The sequence below is a fragment of the Hippocampus bargibanti genome, linkage group LG03, assembly GCF_051943395.1.
Source record: "Hippocampus bargibanti isolate YZ-2025 linkage group LG03, ASM5194339v1, whole genome shotgun sequence".
Taxonomy (NCBI): Eukaryota; Metazoa; Chordata; class Actinopteri; order Syngnathiformes; family Syngnathidae; genus Hippocampus; species Hippocampus bargibanti.
The window spans coordinates 32000669-32023519 of record NC_142736.1 but is presented as its reverse complement, the minus strand read 5'-3'; the positions used below and the strand labels follow the sequence as shown (position 1 = coordinate 32023519).

The following is a 22851-nucleotide window of genomic DNA, read 5'->3' as shown; positions in this document are numbered from 1 at the left end:
GAACGCACCAATTGTAAGGTTAATATGTCATGCATACCAATAAGGTAAATATTTAATTCCATTCAAAATAGTTAAAATATTACATGTAATTGTTAACGCTAATATTAGCTTGTAATATTCTAACCTAACAGTATGTTTCTCGGGAGAGAGGAAAACACCTCCATGAACGATACTTTCCATTTTGACTTTTTGAGAGATTCTGATGAACGTTTTTTTATAGTTAACGACGAAATGGTTCTTCTAAAATTTGAATCTGTGGTACCAGTCAAATGTTTGGAAACACCATTCACGTTTTAATGTTCTCAAACCGACTAATAGATTGAGAAATTCAAGCTAGCAACTCTTGCTAACGCACAGCAGGGAACTTCAAATTGAGCTGTGGCTGAATTGTTGACTTTTTGAATGATTCTGGAGAACATTTTTAGCAGTTAACAACGAAATTGTTCTCCTAAAATTTGAATCTGTGGTACCAGTCAAATGTTTGTAAACACCATTGACGTTCTAATGTTCTCAAACCGACTAAGAGATGGAGAAATTCAAGCTAGCAACTCTTGCTAACGCACAGCTGGGAACTTCAAAGCATTCTACATTTAGCTCTGACTAAATTGTTGACTTTTAAATGAATTCTGCTGAACGTTTTTAGCATTTATCGACAAAATGCTTTTTCTAAAATTTGAATTTGTGGTCCCAGTCAAATGTTTGGAAACACCATCCACATTTTTATGTTCTCAAACCGACTGGGAGATTGGGAAATTCAAGCTAGCAACTCTTGCTAACGCTACGCGGGGGAACTTCAAAGCATTCTACATTTAGTTGTAAGTGTGATTTACTGACTTTTTGAGGGATTCTGGTGAGCGTTTTGGTGGTACCAGTGAAATGTTTGGAAACACCATTCACACATTAATGTTCTGAAAGAGATGGAGAATTTCAAGCTAGCAACTCTTGCTAACGCACAGCGGGGAATTTTGAGACATTCCACATTTAGCTGTGACTGAATTGTTGAAGATTTCGAAATCGGAATAATTTAGAAATTAAATGTATAATAATTATTATTAAAAGCATCGTGTAAATAAGAGTTCACGCGGCTTGTAGCAGACGACGCAAAGTAAATATTGCAATGGTGCAACATGAACAACAGTGTATGGAAAAACGACAACTGGAGAAAAATCATCACCAAGGGATATTTACCATAAATTAAACAAAGGAGCATTTGTGGTAGCTACTTCCATAATAAAAACAACCCATAATACTTTGCAACCATTTTTTTTGCGATTAGTCGTCTTATTGTGTTTCAAATTGTGAAAAATGGGGAAGGCAACTTTATGGCCGGGTAGGCAACTTTTCAAAGTTGTCTGCCCTGGTGTCCGCTAACTTTTTTGTCATGAGTTTCAGACACTGGATCTATCTATTTATCTATTTATTTATTTACTTACATCGACACATTTTCATTTGTTTGTTCATTTAATGTATTCATTTGGTTATTTATTTATCTATGTATTTAGTTATTTATTTACTTACATGCCCACCTTTTCATCTATTTACATACACGCCCATGTATTTATTTATTTGTTTATTTATTTGTTTATTTATTTACATACGTGCCTATTCATTTATTTATTTACATGCACGCCCATTTGTTTATGTATATTTTATTTATTTGTGCACTTGTTTATTTGTTTGTTTATTCGTGTACCCATTCATGCATTTATTTATTTATTTATTAAGCGATCTATTTGATTATTTACTTGGATACACAAATCTTCATTTGTTTGTTTTTTAATTTATTAGTTTTGTTATTTATTTATCTATGTATTTATGTCTTCGATTACATACACACCTTGTCATTAATGTATTTATCTATTTTGTTATTTCTTCTTTTATTTATTTATTTATGTATGTATGTATGTATTTATTTATTTATACGCACAGCTCTTTCTTTCTTTATTTGTTTGGTTATTTATTTATCGATATATTTATTTATTTACCTATTTATTTATTTACTTACATACCCACCTCTTTATTTATTTATGTATTTACATGCACGCCCATTTATTTATGTATTTATTTGTTTGTTTGTTTATTCATGTACTTATTTATTTATTAAGCTATCTATTTAATTATTTACTTAGATACACACATCTTCATTTGTTTGTTTTATTGTTTATTTAATTATTTATCCATATATTTATTTATGTATTTATTTAATTACATAAACACCTCGCAATTAATTAATTAATTAATTAATTAACAGCATCAATTAATCAACTAATTACTTACTTAATTAGTTAAGTAATTAATTAATTAATCAAGTAAATAAATAAGTACACAAATTAATTAATTAATTAATTTGTGTACTTATTTATTTGTTTATTCATGTACCCATTTATTTATTTATTTGCATACCTATTTATTTATTTACTTAGATACACACATCTTCATTTGTGTGTTTTTTTAATTCATTAGTTCATTAGTTTTGTTATTTATTTATTTATTTATTTATCTATATATTTATGTCTTTAATTAAATACCCACCTCGTCATTAATTTATTCTATTTGGTTATTTCTTCTTTTTTTTTTTTTTTTTTATTTATCTATTTACTTACATAGACACGTTTTCATTTGTTTGGTTATTTATTTATCGATTTATTTATTTATTTACAAACACACCATGTATTTATGTGTTTATTTATATATTCATTTGTATACATATTTCTTTGTTTATCCATGTACCCATTTATTTATTTATTTATTTATTAAGCTATCTATTTAATTATTTACTTAGATACACACATATTTATTCATTTATTTATTTATTTATTTACTTATTTATTAAGCTATCTATTTAATTATTTACTTAGGTACACACATATTTATTTATTTATTTATGTATTTATTTATTTATTTATTTATGTATGTATGTATTTATTTATCAGTTTTCTGCCCTGGTGTCCGCTAACTTTTTTGTCATGAGTTTGGTTAGGAAGAAAAAAAAAATCTTCAAGCAAGCATTTGTTTATATTTTATTTGAAGTAATTTAACGATCGTCATAGTTGACTCATCATACTTTTACTATTTGTTGACGAAGTGTCTTTGTCGTCTTGGTCTTGCATCACTACCACAAATCCGTCTCTGGCGCAACACGTGACGCCGCACTCGGAATATTCCGTTGTAGCAAAGCGCCGCAACGGCGTCATGCGCTTCCCAGCAAATTTGCTGTCGTCGAATATCGCAAAAAAAAAAAATATGGATAATAAAAGTATGCGCAAACTATTGAAACGTTTCTTGGTACGCTCCTATTCCCTTGCATCCCCGTGTTCTACATTTTGGAATCTCCCAATGAGACGGACGAAAGCGCTACCTACTGCAAGCGCTGGTGTTAAAGGACGACCGACACCTTCGGACAAGTTGCGTCCATCATTTGTAAAATGGCTTCAAATGACTTCTACTGAGCGTATTTGACAAAGATTCCAGCTATATTTTACCTTTTAAGAATCGCGCTGGATATTCAGGAAGTCTTGTTTTTGAGTTGATGATGATGCCCTAAGTGACGTCACGGAAGGAACGCCCCTGACTGAGAAAGCGACACACAATGCATTTTGGGTACTTTTTTGTCATCTGAAAACACCGTGTTGATGGCGAAATTAGAAGGAAAACTAGATAAATAACGCCATGGTGAATTGTTGTGTGTGGCAGCCAATTGCGGTAACACGCATAATCAGCCCATTTCCAACGGAGCTTGGGCGCCATCTTGTGCATTTTCTGGCCGCTACATTGGAGTCCAGACGGCTCGCATTGATACGGAAGGACGTCTTCCTAGCTAGCTTAGCTATTTTAGTCAGGAAACATATTAGCTATCTAGTTAGCTAGCATTCTATTAACTAGCTACTTAGCATTCTATCTATCTATCTATCTATCTATCTATCTATCTATCTATCTATCTATCTATCTATCTATCTATCTATCTATCTATCTATCTGAGTTATTCCGGGTTGAGTGAACGCTGGCGCGTGTGGCTGCCACTGCTCACCCACAGAAAAACTGACCCTGTGACTGTAAAGTGACCTTGAGAGTTTTGAAAGGCGCTTAGAAATTAAATGTATTATTATTATTATTATTCTTTAATTGATTGCAAACATGTATGCTTTCCTCTTCAGAACTATTTGAATCATATTCATATTTGGATGAGTAACAAGAAAGCATCTTCTCCCAATCTGAAGCCATTGTTTTGATTCTGAAGCGAGGCAGTTTGTGAAGGACTATCCTGGCGTGACATCACGAACAAGGGGGCGGGACTTTCTGAAACTGGCTACTTCCGGTTTCATTTTTTTTTTTTTGCAGTTTCAGCACACTTGAAGTCATTTTACTAAAAATATCAGCCTGCTGCGTGTTTTGGCTATTTTCGACGCTATCAAACGTTTTTCTGATGTCAGTTAGGAAACAAACTGGTGTCGGTTGTCCTTGAATGAAGGTCATTTTCGGTGAGGCTGAAGCGTGTCGCTTTCCGCCGTCGAAGCGGGAGGACACGAATGAGACTTGATACTGTTGTGCTTGCTTTGGGCCTGGTCAAAGTCCAACATCTGGCCGTTGACGGTGACGTCCATGCAGCCGTGATAAAAGGCCGTCACCGGGGTGGCGTCCAACGGGATGTCATCTGAAAATGGATTGAATATTGATCTCTATCTTTATTAGAAATAAAGACATAAAATTAATAGTCTTGAAATGAATGCAAATTTCTACTATTAGTGGCCTGGCTCGGTCCCTATTCCTTGACGTTAAGCGCTTCAGCTGTTGTTAAAGCGCTAAATAAATTATTAGCATAATTGTATTGTATTGTATTGTATTGTATTGAATAATAAATTTTACGTACATGTGTGTGTCATTCTCTCATCTATCAAGCTCACTATCCAGCTTGTTAAATAGCTCGCTAACAAACTCACTAACAAGCTCGCAAATTAGCTAGCCAACTACTTTGCCAATTAGCCTGCGAACAAGATTGCTAAATAGCTCGCTAACAAGCTTGCAAACTAGCTTGCCAACTAGTTCGCCAATTAACTGGCTAACAAGTTCACTACTGGCTCGCCGACTAGCTTGCTAACCACTTTGCTAAGTAGCTTGCTAAATAGCTTGCTGACAAAATCACTAACACGCTCGTAAACTAGCTAGCCAACTAGTTTGCCAACTAGCTCGCTAAATAGCTTGTGAGCAAACTCACTAACAAGCTTGCAAACAACTTTGCTAAGTAGCTTGCTAAATAGCTCTCTAACAAACTCACAAGCTGGCCAACCAGCTCGCTATCAGGCTCACAAACTAGATCGCTAACTAGCTCGCTAACAAGCTCGCCAACTAGGTAGCTAACAACATTTCTAAGTAGCCCGCTAAATAGCTTGCTAACAAACTCACTTGCAAGCTCGCCAACTAGCTAGCTAACAACTTTGCTAAGTAGCTTTCTAAATAGCTCACTAACAAAGTCATTTACAAGCTCGCCAACTAGCTAGCTAACAACTTTGCTAAGTAGCTTTCTAAATAGCTCACTAACAAAGTCATTTACAAGCTCGCCAACTAGCTAGCTAACAACTTTGCTAAGTAGCTTTCTCAATAGCTCACTGACAAAGTCACTTACTAGCTCGCCAACTAGCTAACAACGTTGCTAGCTAGCTTTCTAAATAGCTCACTAACAAAGTCACTTACAAGCTCGCCAACTAGCTAGCTAACAAGCTCGCCAACTAGCTAGCTAACAACATTTCTAAGTAGCTCGCTAACAAACTCACTTGCAAGCTCGCCAACCAGCTCGCTAACAAGGTCGCCAACTAGCTCGCCAACTGGCTAGCTAACAACTTTGCGAACTAGCTTTCTAAATAGCTCACTGACAAAGTCACTTACAAGCTCGCCAACTAGCTAGCTAACAACTTTGCTAGCTAGCTTTCTAAATAGCTCACTAACAAAGTCACTTACAAGCTCGCCAACTAGCTAGCTAACAACGTTGCTAGCTAGCTTTCTAAATCGCTCACTAACAAAGTCACTTACAAGCTCCGCAACCAGCTCACTAACAAGGTTACAAACTAGCTCGCCAACTAGCTTGATAACAACTTTGCTAACTAACTAGCTAACTAGCTTGCTAACTAGCTAGCTATCAAGCTACCGCTCTCTCTCATTATGTTCTGTCTCTCTACACGCACTTTCGCAACAGCATGGTGGAGGAATGGTTAAGCAAAGTGGTCTGGCGCAGGGTTCGATTCTCTGCCTTTGCGAGTGTGAGCTGTTCGTCTCTGCATACTGTGCAATTGGTTGGCAACCGGTTCATTTGGTGCATTTGGACCTCCCGAGACCACAAAGAAACACAAATGCTTGCTTTCTGGAATCAATCAGGGTGGTCACTTGGAAATGCTTTGGGGGGATACGAAGCTTTCCTGTAACTACTTGAAGCTCGCTTTGAAGCACTTTTTGGAAGCGTTCAAAGACAAAACGAGATTTCGCATTGAAACGATTAGCGTCGGCCTTTATATGGTCAGCATTAGTGATGTGTCGTTCATGAAAGAGCCGGATCTATCAAGTGAACGAATAGAGCCGGTTCCTAACAAGGAGCGGGAAATGGGAGCCGACTTTTTTTTTGTCCTCTATTTCCCGCCCCCAGTCTCCGGTTAAAGCCGCACGTGATTGGTCAATATCCGTGGATTTTTGGTAGTCTGTTAATTTAAGCAACAAACAAACACACTAACTAACTAAAGAGCCATTTGGGAGCCAAAAGAGTGCTCTAAAAAGAGCCTGAATTCCCATCACTAGCACATGTAAATCAAGCCATAGAAATAAAAATACTTGATATAGTGCATTTTTTACGTGTGTAATTCGTTTTTCACGTAAGTTTACATTATTTTTTTGGTACAGTAGTTAATTAATTTAAGCAAAAAAAAAAAAAAACTGAGGAGCCATTTGGGAGTCAAAAGAGCCGGATCTTTTTAGTGAGGCGAGCCAAAAGAACCGGCTCTCTGAAACTAGCCGGAATGTATTTTTTACATGTGTATTCGTTTTTCACATCAGTTTACATGATTTTTGGTAGTTAATTAATTCAAGCAACAAAAAAAAAAAAAAAAAAAAACAAACAAACAAACTAAGGAGCCATTTGAGAGCCAAAAAAGCCGGATGTTACAAGTGAGCCAAACTAAAAGCACCGGCTCTCTGAAAAGAGCTGGTATTCCCATCACTAGCGCATATAAATCAAGCCATATAAATAAACAATATTTGATATGGTGTATTTTTTTTTACATGTGTAATTCGGTTTTCACATACATTTACATGATTTTTGGGTAGTTAGTTAATTTAAGCAAAAAAAAAAAAACAAACAAACAAACAAACAAACGAGGAGCCGTTTGGGAGCCAAACGATCCGGATCTTTTTAGTGAGCCGAGCCAAAAGACCCGGCTCTCTGAAAATTCTCATCACCGGCACATATAAATCAAGCCATAGAAATAAAAATATTTGATATTGTATATGTGTACAATTTGTATTTTGTAATTTGTTTTTCACATAAGTTTACATGATTTTTGGTAGTTAATTTAAGCAACAAAAAACAAACAAACAAACTGAGGAGCCATTTGAGAGCCTATAAGAGCCGGATCTTTTTAGTGAGCTGAGCCAAAAAGAGCCGAAATTCCCATAACTAGTTAGCATGTGTAGCCGAGTGATCCCTCCATCGTTGTTAACCAACCTGGTATCCCTCCGATGTAGGTGCTGATTGGGTTCCGCATGGTGGCGTTGAGGCCCTGGAGCGCCTCCCGCAAGGAATCGGACGGGATTTTCATGACATTTGAGGAGTTAGCCGAGATTGAAACCTCCGTTGGCGTAACACTCAGCACTACCGTTAATCGGTCGGGGTAACACAACAGCAGAGAGTCCAGCGTTGCCACGACGACGCCATCCAAGAACACTTTCAGGGTCTGCGACGGAATGAGCAGAAAAAAAACAAAATCTATCGTCTGCGTGTATGTTCCGAAAGGGGATTAGCGACAAAATGAGTGTTAGCATGTGCAACGCACGGCATCGTATTCGCCCTCGGTTAGCACAGCTAGCGACAAAGGGACCCTGTTGTTGGACACCAGAGCAAAGAGGACGCCCGTGCTGCTCGAAGGACGGATGCTCATCCTTAAATCCACCTTCCAGCTTTCGGAGTCACCTGGGGACATAGAGGACATCAGAAAAATAACATAAAAAATATGTCATATAAAAAATAATAGTCACAACCAAATACACTGAAAAGTCTTCCCTTCCAATGCTAAGCTAATTTGTTTTTGTTGAATTTTTCACACAGCGCAAACAGTTTTCCAAACAGATTTGGACAAATTATTATTATTATTATTATTATTATTACTACCAGGCTGGCCATCTAGCCAGCTATCTAGCTGGCTATCTATTAGCTATCTGGCTGGCTCGCAAGCTATCTATCTGGCTATCTATTAGTTATACGGCTACCCAGCTAGCTGTCTATCTATTAGCTATCTATTAGCTAGCTAGCTTTCTGTCTCTTTGAGTTACTTCCGGGGTGATTGAACGCTCGCAACCAGTTGAGAATTAGTTAGAAACTAGTTGAGAATTAGCTAGCAATCAGTTGAGAATTAGCTAGCAACCAGTTGAGAATTAGCTAACAACAAGTTCAGAAATGGCTAGCAACCAGTTGACAAACAACTAGAAACCAATGAGAATTAGCTGGCAACCAGTGGAGAATTAGCTAGCAACCAGTTGAAAATTAGCAAGTAATTATTTGAGAATTGGCTAGAAACCAGTGAGAATTAGCTAGCAGCCACTTGAGAATGAGCTAGCAATCATTTGATAATTAACTAGCAACCAGTGAGAATTACCTGGCAAACAGTTGATAATTAGGTAGTAATTATTTGAGAATCGGCTAGAAAGTAGTGAGAATTAGCTAGCAACCAGTTGAGAATTACCTGACAACGAGTTGAGAATTAGCTCACAACCAGTTGAGAATTAGTTAGCAACCAGTTGAGAATTATCTAGCAATCATTTGAGAATTAACTAGCAACCAGTGAGAATTAGCTAGCAACCAGTTGAGAATTAGCTAGTAATTATTTGAGAATTGGCTAGAAACCAGTGAGAATTAGCTATCAACCAATGAGAATTAGATTGCAACCAGTTGAGGATTAGCTAGCAATTATTTGAGAATTAGCTCGTAACCAGTTTAGAATTAGCTAGCAATCATTTGAGAATTAGCTAGCAACCAGTTGTGAATAAGCTCGGAACCAGTTGAGAATTAGCTAGCAATTATTTGAGAATTAGCTCGCAACCAGTTTAGAATTAGCTAGCAATCATTTGATAATTAGCTAGCAACCAGTTGAGAATTAGCTATCGAACAGTTGAGAATTAGCTCGCAACCACTTGAGAATGAGCTAGCAATCATTTGATCATTAACTAGCAACCAGTTGAGAATTAGCTAGCAAACAGTTTAGAATTAGCTAGCAAACAGTTTAGAATTTAATCCCAACCTGAGGTTGGGGGGAGCAGAGGACTACTACCTACAGCTCCACTGATTGTTCCTATTGTTCTGACTAACGACTGGCTTGATTGCCCCACTTCCACCGGTATCACCTCATCAGTATTACTAATCCTATTTAGCCTAAGCAGACCGTTGTCGGGACGATCCTAATTGAACCTGGGGTGAGGTTGAATTGCTAAAAGTCCGAGTGAACTTACTCACTGTAGTCAAGACTGAAGTGCGCCAGTCCTTCCCCGGTGAAAAAAGATCCTGGCTCCACGTGGATGTAGCAATGTTTACTTTCCTTCTCCTGGATGGCCTCCTTCACTCCAGATGCTCCCTGGTTCATCATGTTCCAACCTCGGATGCAGCCGTCCAGTCGCGGGTTGATCTATCGGACAGATGGAAGGTAAGCCAGCCAGGCAGAGCCAGGCAGCTAGCCAGCTAATAGATACAGTCATAATACTAATTTCATTTATAAGCACCTTTCAAAACTCTCAAGGTTACTTTACAGTCACAGGATACAGTCGCTAATAGATAGCCACCCAGGCAGCTAGATAGCCAGATAGCCAAATGATAGCCAGCCAGCCAGCCAGACAGCTCATAGATAGCTAATAGATAGTTAACTAGCTAGCTTGCTAACTAGCTAGACTGTCATGAAATAGTTTATTTTTATAGTGTGACAGTTAAGTTTTAGTTTAAAATCTGACTTCAACGGACAGTTAGGACGACGGAAAAAAATCATTGATAATACAGTGTTACCTTGGCTTACGCAATTAATTGGTTCCCAGACAGAGTGTGTAAGGCGAAAAGTGTGTATCTCAAAAATTAATTTCCCATAGGAAACCATTAAAATGAGAATAATCCGTTCCCAGGTCCCCATAAAACATAATTATCTAATTTTCTAAGCATTAAAACTACACAAAATATACCTTATTTTATGTATAATAAATGTGCTATGGTATTATAATGAAAGAAATAAACGGTACTGTATAATAAAGTCATTTTATTGACCTTTGTGATGGGCGTTGATGGCTTGATGGATTGGAGTGTCCGGTTTCATCAGCATTAAACACTTGATGAGGAACATAGCCTTCTTCTTTCACTACCTTGAGGAATGATTCCTTGTAGGTGCTTTCTCCGCGATAATTTTAATTTTATTTTAACCTTGCAGTCTACACTCTGCCTTTGAACTATCAAAATTGAAACGAGTCCAAATTTCACTGTTTTCTATCCATTTTCTCACTCTCTCTCTGTCGTCTGCCTGTCTCTAATGTTTAAACCACCTCCCCTCACTGCAGCGTTCTTGACCAATCACGTGGCTTTAACCGAAGACTGGGGGTGGGGAATAGAGGACAAAAACAAACCGGTTGCCATTTTCTTTTCGGAGAACGGACTCATTCACAAACGACACCACTCATTGTGGCAGCTCTGTGTGTATCCCGAACAATAGTTTGTATGCCAAGGTTAAATGTTCATAAATGTAACGTTCGTAAACCGAAAAGTTCGTAAGCGGAGGGGTTCGTAAACCGAGTTGTCACTATAATACATTTCAACTTACGGGTCTGACGAGACCGTTGCTTCGGGCGGGGAGCCCGGCGATGTAAACTTTGGTCTCCAGTTTGCCGTTCACCCCCGTGAAAAGACGTTCGGGGCTGTTGATGCTCATGACGGCTTCCTTGCTGATCTTCACGCTGATGCTGTTTTCCAGTTCGTCCACGGAGATCTGCAGGTCGCAAAATGGCGGCGTCGCCGTCAGTCCGATAGCGTTTCACACCATCGCCTGGCCTTTAAAAAGTCTTACCACACGCCACTGGCCGTCGTTGATGGCTTTGCCCCCTGTGGTGACCTTTAACGTGTGCTGGTTTTTAAACTGGACCTCGATTTGGCCGCCTCGTAGGCCCAGCATGAACCAGGCGTCCTGGGATGATTCCGCGTAGAGGATGACCCCCTCCGGGTCGAACGTACGGAAGTCAAACTCGGCGGCGAACCTGCCGACCACAAACACCGACGGTCTCGACATTGAGGGGAATCATTTCCGTTTGCATACATTTAAAGGACAACCGACACCATTTTTTTCTTTCCTAACTCACATCAGAAAAATAGCCACGGATAGTTCGAGAACTTTAAGTGTCGTACAGGGATTCATAGTGTCATTCGTCATGGTGAGGCAGCCAGTTCTGACGATAAAGCTGCCAAAGCTTACACAAATTCATTCCTCAAGTTGGCCACTCCATTCCATCAATAATAATAATAATAATAATAATAATAATAATAATAATAATAATAATAATAAACCATTTCATTTGTAAGTGCCTTTCAAAACCATCAAGGTCACTTTACAGTCACTGGATCAGTTTTTCTGTGGGTGAGCAGCGGCAGCCACATGCGCCAGCGTTCACTCAACCTGGAAGTAAATCAAATAGATACAAAGCTAGCTACCTAGCTATTAGGTAGCCAATAGATAGCCAGCCAGCTAGCCAATAGATAGCTAATAGATAGCCAGCTAACCAACCAGCCAGCTAGTAGAAAGCTAGCCAGCTGGATAGATAGCTAACAGATAGCCAGCTAGCTAGATAGACAGATAATAATAATAATAATAATAATAATAATAATAATAATAATAATAATAATAATAAGAATAATGGAATGCTGGAATGCTGTTCCATTTCATGCTTTTCAATTCCCGAATAAATTCATGAATGGCAGTGAATGAGCGAAAGGCTAATGCTAAGCTAACATATTATCTGGTATTGAATAATCGTAAATAAGAAAAAATATCATTGGATTTGCTGCCACTCTACACTCGTGCGTAGACAGCTTTCGACTTAAGAGTTTTTTTTTATAGCAGAGTTGTTTTTAGCAATTCCAACACGACACGCGCGACCGATGCTAACTCGCGCGACCGATGCTAACTCGCGCGACCGATGCTAACTCGCCGTGCTCACTTTGTGGCCTCTGGCAGACGAAAGAGGAGATAGATGACGGGAAGCCCCGCAAACTGTTCCCCCAGGTACAACATCTCGGCGTATTTGGAGTCGTGTAAATCCACGCAGATCGGGATCTTTTCACAAGTGTGCTTGTCGTCCGCCACGCGGAGACGTCGCCGCCCGTCGCAGCGGCACGTGTAGCTGCCAACGTCGTTGACGCAAGTGCCTTCGCATACGTTAGCCGCGCATTCGTCCACATCTGAAAAAGAGGAACATTTGCACACTGGTGAGGTTTATATCGGCATATTTCATATGAAAAATGATTTTTAATAATAATAATAATAGATAACTAACAGCTAGCCAGCTAGATAGCTAGCTAGATCGCTTATAGATAGCAAATACAGAGCAAATAGCCAGCTAGCCAGGTAGATACAGTAACTAGCTAGACAGCCAGCTAATAGCCAACTAGCAGCCAGCTAGATTGCCAGCTAGATAGCGTATAGATAGCTAATATGTAGCTATCTAGGTAGCCAGCCAGCTAGCTAATAGATATCAAATAGATAGCTAGCTAGGTAGCCAGCTAGATAACTAGGTAGATAGCTCATAGATAGCAAATAGATCGCTAATATATAGCTATCTAGGTAGCTAACCAGCTAGCTCATAGATAGCAAATAGCCTGCTAGCTTGGTAGCCAGCCAGATACAGTAACTAGCTAGATTGCCAGGTAATAGATAACAAACAGCTAGCCAGATTGCCAGCTAGATAGCTAGCTAGATAACTTATAGATAGCAAATATAAAGCTAGCTTGGTAGCCAGCCAGCCAGTTCATAGATAGCAAATAGCCAGCTAGCCAGGTAGATATAGTAACTAGCTAGACAGCCAGCTAATAGCCAACTAACAGCCAGCTAGATAGCGTATAGATAGCAAATATGTAGCTATCTAGGTAGCCAGCCAGCTAGGTAATGGATAGCAAATATATAGCTAGCTAGGTAGCCAACCAGATAGCTCATAGATAGCAAATAGCCAGCTAGTTAGGTAGCCAGCCAGATACAGTAACTAGCTAGATTGCCAGGTAATAGATTACAAACAGCTAGCCAGATTGCCAGCTAGATAGCTTATAGACAGCAAATATATAGTTAGCTAGGTAGCCGGAAAGCTAGCTAATAGATAGCAAATCGATAGCCAGCTAAATAACCAGTTAGATAGCTTCTAGATAGCAATGAATATGATCATGTCAACTCACCATCGCAGCTTTTGGAAGTGAAATTGTATTTGTAACCGACTGGGCACTGACATTCAAACATGCCCGGTGTGTTGACGCATTGAGCTGGCTCTTCACAAATACTTGGGTACATTCGGCATTCGTTCACATCTGAAAAGGGTCAATTGAGAGACAAATTAAAAAAGAAGCAGCATTTTTCGGGAGGATTTATCATCAAAATAATAATAATAATAATAATAATAATAATAATGATGATGATGATTATCATGAAAATGCAATGTTAATGCTAATGATAATGATAACATCAAACCATGGATAATAATAATAATAATAATAATAATAATAATAATAATAATAATAATAATAACTAATAATAATAATAATAATAATAATAATAATGATAATAATGATGATGATGATGATGATCATGAAAATGCTAATGGTAATGCTAATGCTAATGATAATGATAATGATAAAATCAAACCATGGATAATAATAATAGTAATAATAATAATAATAATAATAATGATAATAATAATGATGATGATGATGATCATGAAAATGCTAATGCTAATGCTAATGATAATGATAACATCAAAACATGGATAATAATAATAATAATAATAATAATAATTTAAAAAAAACTGCATTTTACATTACAATAAGCCCTAAAAATAAAATAAAAAAAGATTGTAAAATTGGTTATTGAACAAAAGTGGACTTATTAGAATCATTCAATCAAATAAAAATAACAAAAATAAAAATAAAAAAAAAAATAAAAGAACGTGTGGAATGCTAATTTTACTAAAATATATTTTTCTTCCTTTAATTTCATTTAATCAGTTTTAATAAATGATTTAACCAATTATTTTATTAAAAATATATTTTTTACATCCTTTACATATGCACCAAAAAGGCAATTTATATTACATTAAGCCCTATGAATGAATAATCAAATAAATACAGATTATAAAATTGATTATTGAATAAAAGTGGACTTATTAGAACGATTCAATCAAATAAAAAAATGTGTGTAATGCTAATTTTACAAAAATGATTCAATCAGTTTTAATAAATGATTTTACTAATTATTTTATTAAAAATATATTTTTTACATCCTTTACATATGCACTAAAAAGGCATTTTATATGACAATAAACCCTCAAATAAGTCGTCCTTTTCAACCTCCCTCACAACGTGTCAACCACAAATAGGTAAAAGCGATCAATTTTGCAAACAATCCCAAAAATATGTCAATAATTGTTTCCCGCTGAGTCAGTGCGTGTTTAGGGAGACTTTGTACTCAAGTGGCCTAAAGGTAAATAGCGACAAAAAGGAGCGCTAGCGACTCGCTAACGCAAAAAGATAAACAATAACAAATAAGACGAATGAGCTCGGTTTATAATCAAGGGGGGAAGTTGCGAGGGTGTGCTCACTTGACTCCATTTCATTTTGTCTAATGGTTGAATAAAATAAAATAAAATAAAATATATAGTTAAATATAAAATAAATAAAAAAGAAAGTAAAATGTAAGATAAAATATGAAATAAAACAAAATAAAATAAAATGTAAGATAAAATATGAAATAAAAAATAAAATAAAATAAAATAAAATACAATAAAATGTAAGATAAAATATAGAATAAAATAAAATAAAATAAAATATACAGTTAAATATAAAATAAAAACAAAATAAAATGTAAGATAAAATATGAAATAAAACAAAATAAAATAAAATGTAAGATGAATTATGAAATAAAATATAATGTAAGATAAAATATAAAATACAATATAAAATAAAATACAGTAAAATAAGAGAAAATAAAATAAAATAAAGTGTAAGATAAAATATAAAATACAATATCAAATAAAATACAGTAAAATAAGAGAAAATAAAATAAAATATAATAAAATGTAAGATAAAATATATAATAAAATATAAAATAAAATACAGTAAAATAAAACAAAATAAAATGTAAGATAAAATATGAAATAAAATATACAATAAAATACACTAAAATAAAATAAAATAAATATACAGTTAAATATAAAAAAAAACAAAATAAAATGTAAGATAAAATATGAAATAAAATACAGTGAAATAAAATAAAATAAAATAAAATAAAATAAAATAAAATAAAATAAAATAAAATAAAATAAAATAAAAATATACAGTTAAACATAAAATTTCCTTTCGGCTTCTCCCGTTTAAGCCCCCGTAAAAGAGCTTCCAAATTGCACTGACTCAGTATGCTGAGGGCAGGTGACACATTTTACCATAAAATGAAATGAGAGAAGCGCTTTAGAATGTTCACGAAGCAACCTGATTGTGCACTTTTGTGCTATACCAATTCCATATGTGCAGTTTTTAAATGGATTGGCTTTTAAAAAGTTTTCAATCAGTTTAATTGAAAAAAAAAATAGTATTAAAACATTCGCATGTATTTTTTGGCCAAGCTTTTACATCGGATGCCCTTCCTGACACAACCCTCTGTATTTATCCGGGCTTGGGACCGGCACATAAAATAAAATAAAATAAAATAAAATAAAATAAAATGCCCAAAATACAATCCATCTTTACATACATATATGGCAAATATGATGTAGCTCCGCCCACCCGCCCACTTCCGTCTTACCCACACAGTTGATGTTGTCACTGAGATAGTAGCCATCTTGACACGTGCAATGGAAGCTTCCGGGAATGTTGTCGCATTTTTGGTTACATCCCGCCGGCAACTTGGGATCGGAACATTCATCGATGTCTGCGCAAAGGAAATCATTTGAAAATACAAAGGGGATTTGCAAAAAAAGGTGACTTTCTCACCTTTCTCACAGCATTGCCCCTCCCAGCCAGGTTTGCACACGCATGTGTAAGAGGCTTGGCCGTCCACGCATCGTTCCGTACCTTCCGTGGAGCATGGAAATGGCGTGCATTGATTGCTGATTTCTGATCAATAACAAAAATATGTTGAGGTTATGAAAGCCAATGACACCCACCACCCCAAAAAATAAAAATAAAAATAAAATAAATTAAAATTCAACTGATAAAATAGAATAAAATGAAATGTAATTAAATATCGAAATATATATTAATAAAAATTAAACTGACAGTGTAAAATAAAATAACATTTAATTAAATATAGAAATAGAAGTATACAAAATTAAATTAAATACAATTTAATAATAAAACAAAATGAAAATAAAAGCAAAAATATAAAGTAAATTAAAATGAAACTTAAACTTCCAATATAAAATAAAATCTAGAAATATAAAAAATAAAATACAAATAAAACTAACAATTAGAATTACATTTGCAAGATAAACTAACATTAAATTAAATATAGAAATATATATAAAAAAAAATACAAATAAAAATAATATTAAAAAATGTAAATTACGTGTAACAATAAAAAATGAATTACACTTACAATATAAAATGGAATTAAATAAATTAAATATAGAAATAATAATATAAAATGTAATTAAATATAGACATAGAAATATATAAAATTAAATACAATTAAATAATAAAATAACATAAAAATAAAAATAAAAGCAAAAATACAAATTACATTGAAACTTAAACTTACACTATAAGATAAAATTAAATATAGAAATATAAAAAATAAAATGCGAATAAAACTAACAATTCAAATTAAATTTACAATATAAAATAAAATTAAATATAGAAATATAAAAAATAAAATAAAATAAAATAAAAATGAAAAATGTAAATTAACAATTAAAAAATAAATTAAACTTACAATACAAAACAAAATTAAATACATTAAATATAGAAATATATAAAATAAAATAACATTAAATTAAATAATAAAATAGAAATAATAGCAAAAATACAAATCAAGTTAAAATGAAACTAAAAAATACAATATAAAATAAAATTATATTAAAAATAGAAATATAAAAAATAAAATAAAATAGAAATAAAAATAATTTAAATTAAACTTACAATGTAAAATAAAATTAAATTAAATATAGAATTAGAAACATAAATAATATAAAATAAAATACAAATGAAAATAAAAAAATTAAACTTACAATAAAAAATTAAATTAAATTAAATATAGAAATAGAAATATGAAAAATGAAATAAAAATAATTTAATTAAACTTACAATATACAATTAAAGGAAATAAATTAAATATAAGAACGATGAGAAGGTTTCTTCAGCCGTCATCTGTACAAAAGTGAAGGTTTCGGACGTTTCGCCTCCTATCCAACTATGCCAGTTTTCCCCAAATTTATCTACAAAAAAAATTCTGGACCAGTGTAATGAAATATAGCGAATGAAGCAACGTCGAACCCACTCCCACCTTTCACGCAGGTCCGAAGGTCTGACGGGATGGCAGAATCGGAATGATGGTTGTTTATGCCGACGCGGTGGGAACCCAGGCAAGCTTGAAAAGACGTTGTTTAATCATTACAAAAGATAATTCAAAATTACAAAAATTCACACACAAAAACATCATTGGTAGTTTATGAAAACTTACCAACATACCTCGGATAAAAGAAATCCTGGAAAAGAAAGAAAAAGAAATTATATTGCAATGACAAGGGGAACGTAGCTATGTCTAATTGACAAAATTCTCCATCTTGTGGCATCCACATAATATAATAATAATAATAATAATAAATGTGATTTCTAAGCGCCATTCAAAACTTTCAGGTCACTTTACAGTCACAGGTTTAGTCTTTCAGTGGGCGAGCAGCGGCAGCCACACGCGCCAGCGTTCACTCAACCCGGAAACAAGCTAGCTAATAGCTAGTTAATATCTAGCTATCTAGATAGCTAGCTAGACAGATAGCGAATAGATAGCTAGCTAGATAACCAGCTAATTAGTCGGATAGCTATTAGACAGCAAATAGATAGCTAGCTAGCCAGCTAGTTAGATAGCTAGCTAATAGAAAGCAAATAAATAGCTTGCTAGATAGCCAGATAGATAGTTAGTCCCGTATAAAAGTTGTAGAACATCGTACATTATTTGAAATGATTAAAAAAAAACGCTAACAATGCCGGATTTACGAATTAACTAGCTGGCTATCTATTTGCTCTCTATTAGCTATCTAGCTAGCTATACATTAGCTATCTGGCTATCTAGCTTGCTATCTATTTGCTATCTATTAATTATCTATTATCTATCTAGCTAGCTAGCTGGCCATCTAGCTCGCTATCTACAGTATTAGCTGTCTGGTTAGCTATGTACTGTCTGTGCGATGTATTGGCTTTCTATCTATTTGAGTTACTTCCGGGATGAGTGAACGCTGGCGCGTGTGGCTGCCACTACTCGCCCACAGTAAAAAAAAAAATGCTGTGACTGTAAACTGACCTTGAGAGTTTTGAAAGGTGCTTGGAAATCAAATGTATTATTATTATTATTATTATTATTATTATTATTATTATTATGTGTCAGTGAATGAGTTAAAAGTCCTGTGATAATGGTTGGATGACAATAAATAGATGGAACAGGTGGTCTTCTTGTTGGTGAGGTGTGAAGCGTTTCGGGGCCTTCTTACCGTCTCGGGGACGTTCTCAAAGATCTCCCGAGCCTCTTCGCGGTTACAAAGCTCCTCAATGCACTCCCTCTCCAGGTTGCCCTTTTTATGCTCTTCAAAGAGCGAGTTGGCCCTCCTGCGTCGGCTCAGGAAGTGCGATGCGGTGCTTTGGTTCAGAACTGGGACACACATGGAAAACCCACACATGAACATTAGTGATGGGAATTCCGGCTCTTTTCAGAGAGCCGGTTGTTTTGGATCAGCTCACTGAAAAGGCTCCCAAATGACTCCTCAGTTTTTTTTTTTTTTTGCTTAAATTAATTAACGACCAAAAATCATGTAAACTTATGTGAAAAATGAATTACTTGTAAAAAATACACTATATCAAATATTTTTATTTATATGGCTTGATTTTTATGTGCTGGTGATGGGAGTTCCGGCTCTTTTCAAAGTTCTTTTGACTCGGCTCACGAAAAAGAGCCGGCTCTTTGGGCTCCAAAATGGCTCCTCAGTTGTTGTTTTTTTTTTTTGCTTAAATTTATTAACTATCAAAAATCCTGTAAAATTATGTGAAAAACACATTACTCATGTAAAAAATACACTATATTAAATATTTTTATTCATATGGCTTGATTTAAATGTGCACAGAGAGCATCCACTAACTGACTTTCCCTGTGGTTACTCTGGTCTGGTGATCAGCTGTCACTAATTGGCTTTTCATATTAATAATGCTATCATACCAACGAGTAAAAAATATAATAATTGAACAATTATAACAGCATAATGTGATAACATTTGTCCACCTGTTTATTTGCTATCTATTAGCTAGGTACCTAGCTGGCTATCATTTTGCTATCTATTTGCTATCTATTAGCTATCTGTGTAGCTAGCTAGCTATGTAGCTGGCTATTTATTAGCTATATGGCTATCTGGCTAGTTAGCTCACTGTTTAGCTGGCTATCTATTAGCTCTCTGTTAGCTAGCTGCCTAGCTTTCTATCTATTTGAGTTACTTCCGGGTTAAGTGAACGCTGGCGCATGTGGCTGCCGCTTTTCACCCGCAGAAAAATCGATCCAGTGACTGTAAAGTGACAGAGAGTTTTGAAAGAAGCTTAGAAATTAAATGGATTATTATTATTATTATTATGATATTATTATTATTATTACCTAACCCCCCCTTCTCCTCACTGCTGCATGTGTCTATAATTCTCCCGTCCCTCCTCTACCACGGATATCGACCAATCACGTGTGGCTTTAACCGAAGACTAGGGGCGGGGAATAGAGGATAAAAAAAAAAAAAAAAAAGTCGACTCCCATTTCCGGCTCCTTGTTATGAATCGGCTCTTTTCGTTTGCTTCAGAGATCCGACTCTAAGAACCGGCTCGTTCGCGAACGACACATCACTAATGAACATACGTGTCAAGATCGACAAAAAACGGTCGTTGTCCTTTTCGGAACAACGTGAAGTTTCCCGCAGATGGGATTCATCCCAAGAATCCACCGAGGATTCATGTTACAAAAACATATGACTGATGCGAACAGGAATTTAGTCAAGTTTGCTCCTTACAGATGGAGTTGGAGAATTGGCCTAGCTACATTATTGCTCGTATATGAAATGGCTTGGGGGGGGGGGGGGGGCCTTCATTGCGAAACTGAGATTTCCAAGAAATGACCTTTTGTAAGAATAAACACCTCATGATGTGCTATAGTGATGGGAAATCCGGCTCCTTACAGAGAGCCGTTTATTTTGGCTCGGCTCACTAAAAAAAGATCCGGCTCTTTTGGCTCCCAAATGGCTTCTCATTTTTTTGTTGCTTAAATTAATTCACGACCAAAAATCACGTAAAATGATGTGAAAAACGAATTACTCGTGTAAAAAAACTACACTGTATCAAATACAGTGATACCTTGGCTTACGAAGTTTATTGGTTCCCAGACAGAGTGCGCAAGACAAAAAGTGTGTATCCCAAAAAATTATTTCCCATAGGAAACCATTAAAATGAGAATAATCCGTTCCCAGGTCCCCATAAAAAATAATTTTCTACTTTCTAATTTTCTAAGCCTTAAAACTACACAAAATATACCTTATTTTAGTTATAATAAATATATTATAATTAAAGAAATAAATTGTACAGTATAATAAAGTGGTTTTATTGACCTTTGTGATGGTCGTTAATGGCTTGATGGAATGGAGTAGCCCGTTTCATCAGCATTAAACATTTGATGAGGAACGTAGCCTTCTTCTTTCACCATCTTGAGGAATGATCCCTTGGAGGTGCTTTCTCTTCCATAATTTTACCTTGTTCCTCATCAATTGTGTTCTGTTTAGCTGGGTTGACAGCTTTTTGCATCAAGTGTACAGATGGCTTGTGCGGGTTAGTTGTGGAGCCTGATTGATGGGAATTTTAACCTTGCAATCGACACTCTGCCTTTTAACTATCAAAGCTAAAACTCTCTCACTGTCGTCTGCCTGTCTCTTTCATGTTTAAACCACCTCCCCTCACTGCTGCATTCTTGACCAATCGCGGGGCTTTAACCAAAGACTGGGGGCGGAGAATAGAGGACAAAAACAGTCGGCTGCCATTTTGCTGTTAGAAGAAGAGGCTCATTCGCGAAAGACACGTCACTCATTGAGGCAAAAACGTTTGTATGCCAAGGTAACATTTTCATCAATTTAACGTTCGGAAATGGAAAAGTTCGTAAGCCAAGAGTTTCGGAAACCAAGGTATCTGTGTATTTTTATTTATATGAGATGAGTCTTTTCAGAATCAGAATCAGAAGCCTTTCATAGCCCAACAATGGGGATATTTCCTGCTTGGAATTGCATAGATTAGGTTGGGAGCATGAGTATATTTTACGAATCCTTTGTCATCTACAATTGAAAATGGCTGAAAATCAGAGGGGGAAAGGTCGAGTCCCATTTTCCGGCTTCTTGCTAGGAGCCGACTCATTTCGTTCACTTCATAGATCCGACTCGTTCGCGAACGACACATGACTAATACGCTAGCGTCTTTCGAATCTTCCAACCAGCTTTGTGTTCACTCCTTAGCGTTAGCGGTCACAAAACATAATCAATCACTAAATATCAATGACGCCCCCCCCAAAGTGTCTTAAAGCTATTGGTTGTGAATCGGCACCAACTTACATCTCGAAGCTTCGGCGAACGTCAGCAGAAAAAGAAAAAGCAAACATGTCGAGACAAGATTCTGCCTCCACATAGTCGAGTCGATTAGTTCCGCCAGGCCCCCCCACTTTGCTCCGGTAAAAAAAAAAACGGGCTCGAAACCTTACTTTTCCCGAAAACTGACATGGAAGGGGGGCGTCTAAGGGGCAGTCAAAAGAAAAGTGCGTGACTGTGGACGAGCGTCCAGTAACGACTGGTGGGTGGAACTCGGGGAGAAAACAGATTTAGTGCACACAATGGACGCCTGGGGAGAGGAAGGGGGGGGGGGGGTTAGCTAACGGCTCCACAATGTCAACAACAACAACAAACCCGTTGGGATTAAGCTAACAAAGTGGAAGTGAGGTTAGCCTACTGGGACGCCACAAATAATAATAATACATTTCTTTTATAAGCGCCTTTCAAAACTCTCCAGGTCACTTGACAGTCACAGAATCAGTTTTTCTGTGGGTGAGCAGCGGCAGCCACACACGCCAACGTTCACTCAACACGGAAGTAATTCAAATAGGTAGAAAGCTAGCTAGC

General features: G+C 35.9%; 1 protein-coding gene across 2 annotated transcripts in view; it reads right to left on the bottom strand.

The window, feature by feature from the left end:
• pros1 (protein S) overlaps positions 1 to 22525 on the bottom strand; it is a 106109-nt gene extending 83584 nt beyond the window's left edge. The window contains exons 1-14 of one of the 2 annotated variants that reach the window (XR_016114576.1): positions 22291 to 22525; positions 19168 to 19325; positions 18144 to 18168; positions 17967 to 18050; positions 16457 to 16579; positions 16269 to 16394; positions 13655 to 13783; positions 12430 to 12670; positions 11286 to 11472; positions 11043 to 11207; positions 9704 to 9872; positions 8031 to 8167; positions 7703 to 7931; positions 4378 to 4651 (exon numbers count right to left, since the gene is read on the bottom strand). Coding sequence is in view for 1 of the 2 variants with exons in the window: in XM_088993110.1 (XP_088849236.1) it covers positions 4470 to 4651; positions 7703 to 7931; positions 8031 to 8167; positions 9704 to 9872; positions 11043 to 11207; positions 11286 to 11472; positions 12430 to 12670; positions 13655 to 13783; positions 16269 to 16394; positions 16457 to 16579; positions 17967 to 18050; positions 18144 to 18168; positions 19168 to 19325; positions 22291 to 22363 (2028 nt within the window). In the remaining variant the exon portion in view is untranslated. Of the gene's footprint in view, positions 1 to 3007; positions 4652 to 7702; positions 7932 to 8030; positions 8168 to 9703; positions 9873 to 11042; positions 11208 to 11285; positions 11473 to 12429; positions 12671 to 13654; positions 13784 to 16268; positions 16395 to 16456; positions 16580 to 17966; positions 18051 to 18143; positions 18169 to 19167; positions 19326 to 22290 lie in introns of those variants that run through there. The other variant, XM_088993110.1, reaches the window with a different exon arrangement.
• Positions 22526 to 22851: the final 326 nt, after the last annotated feature.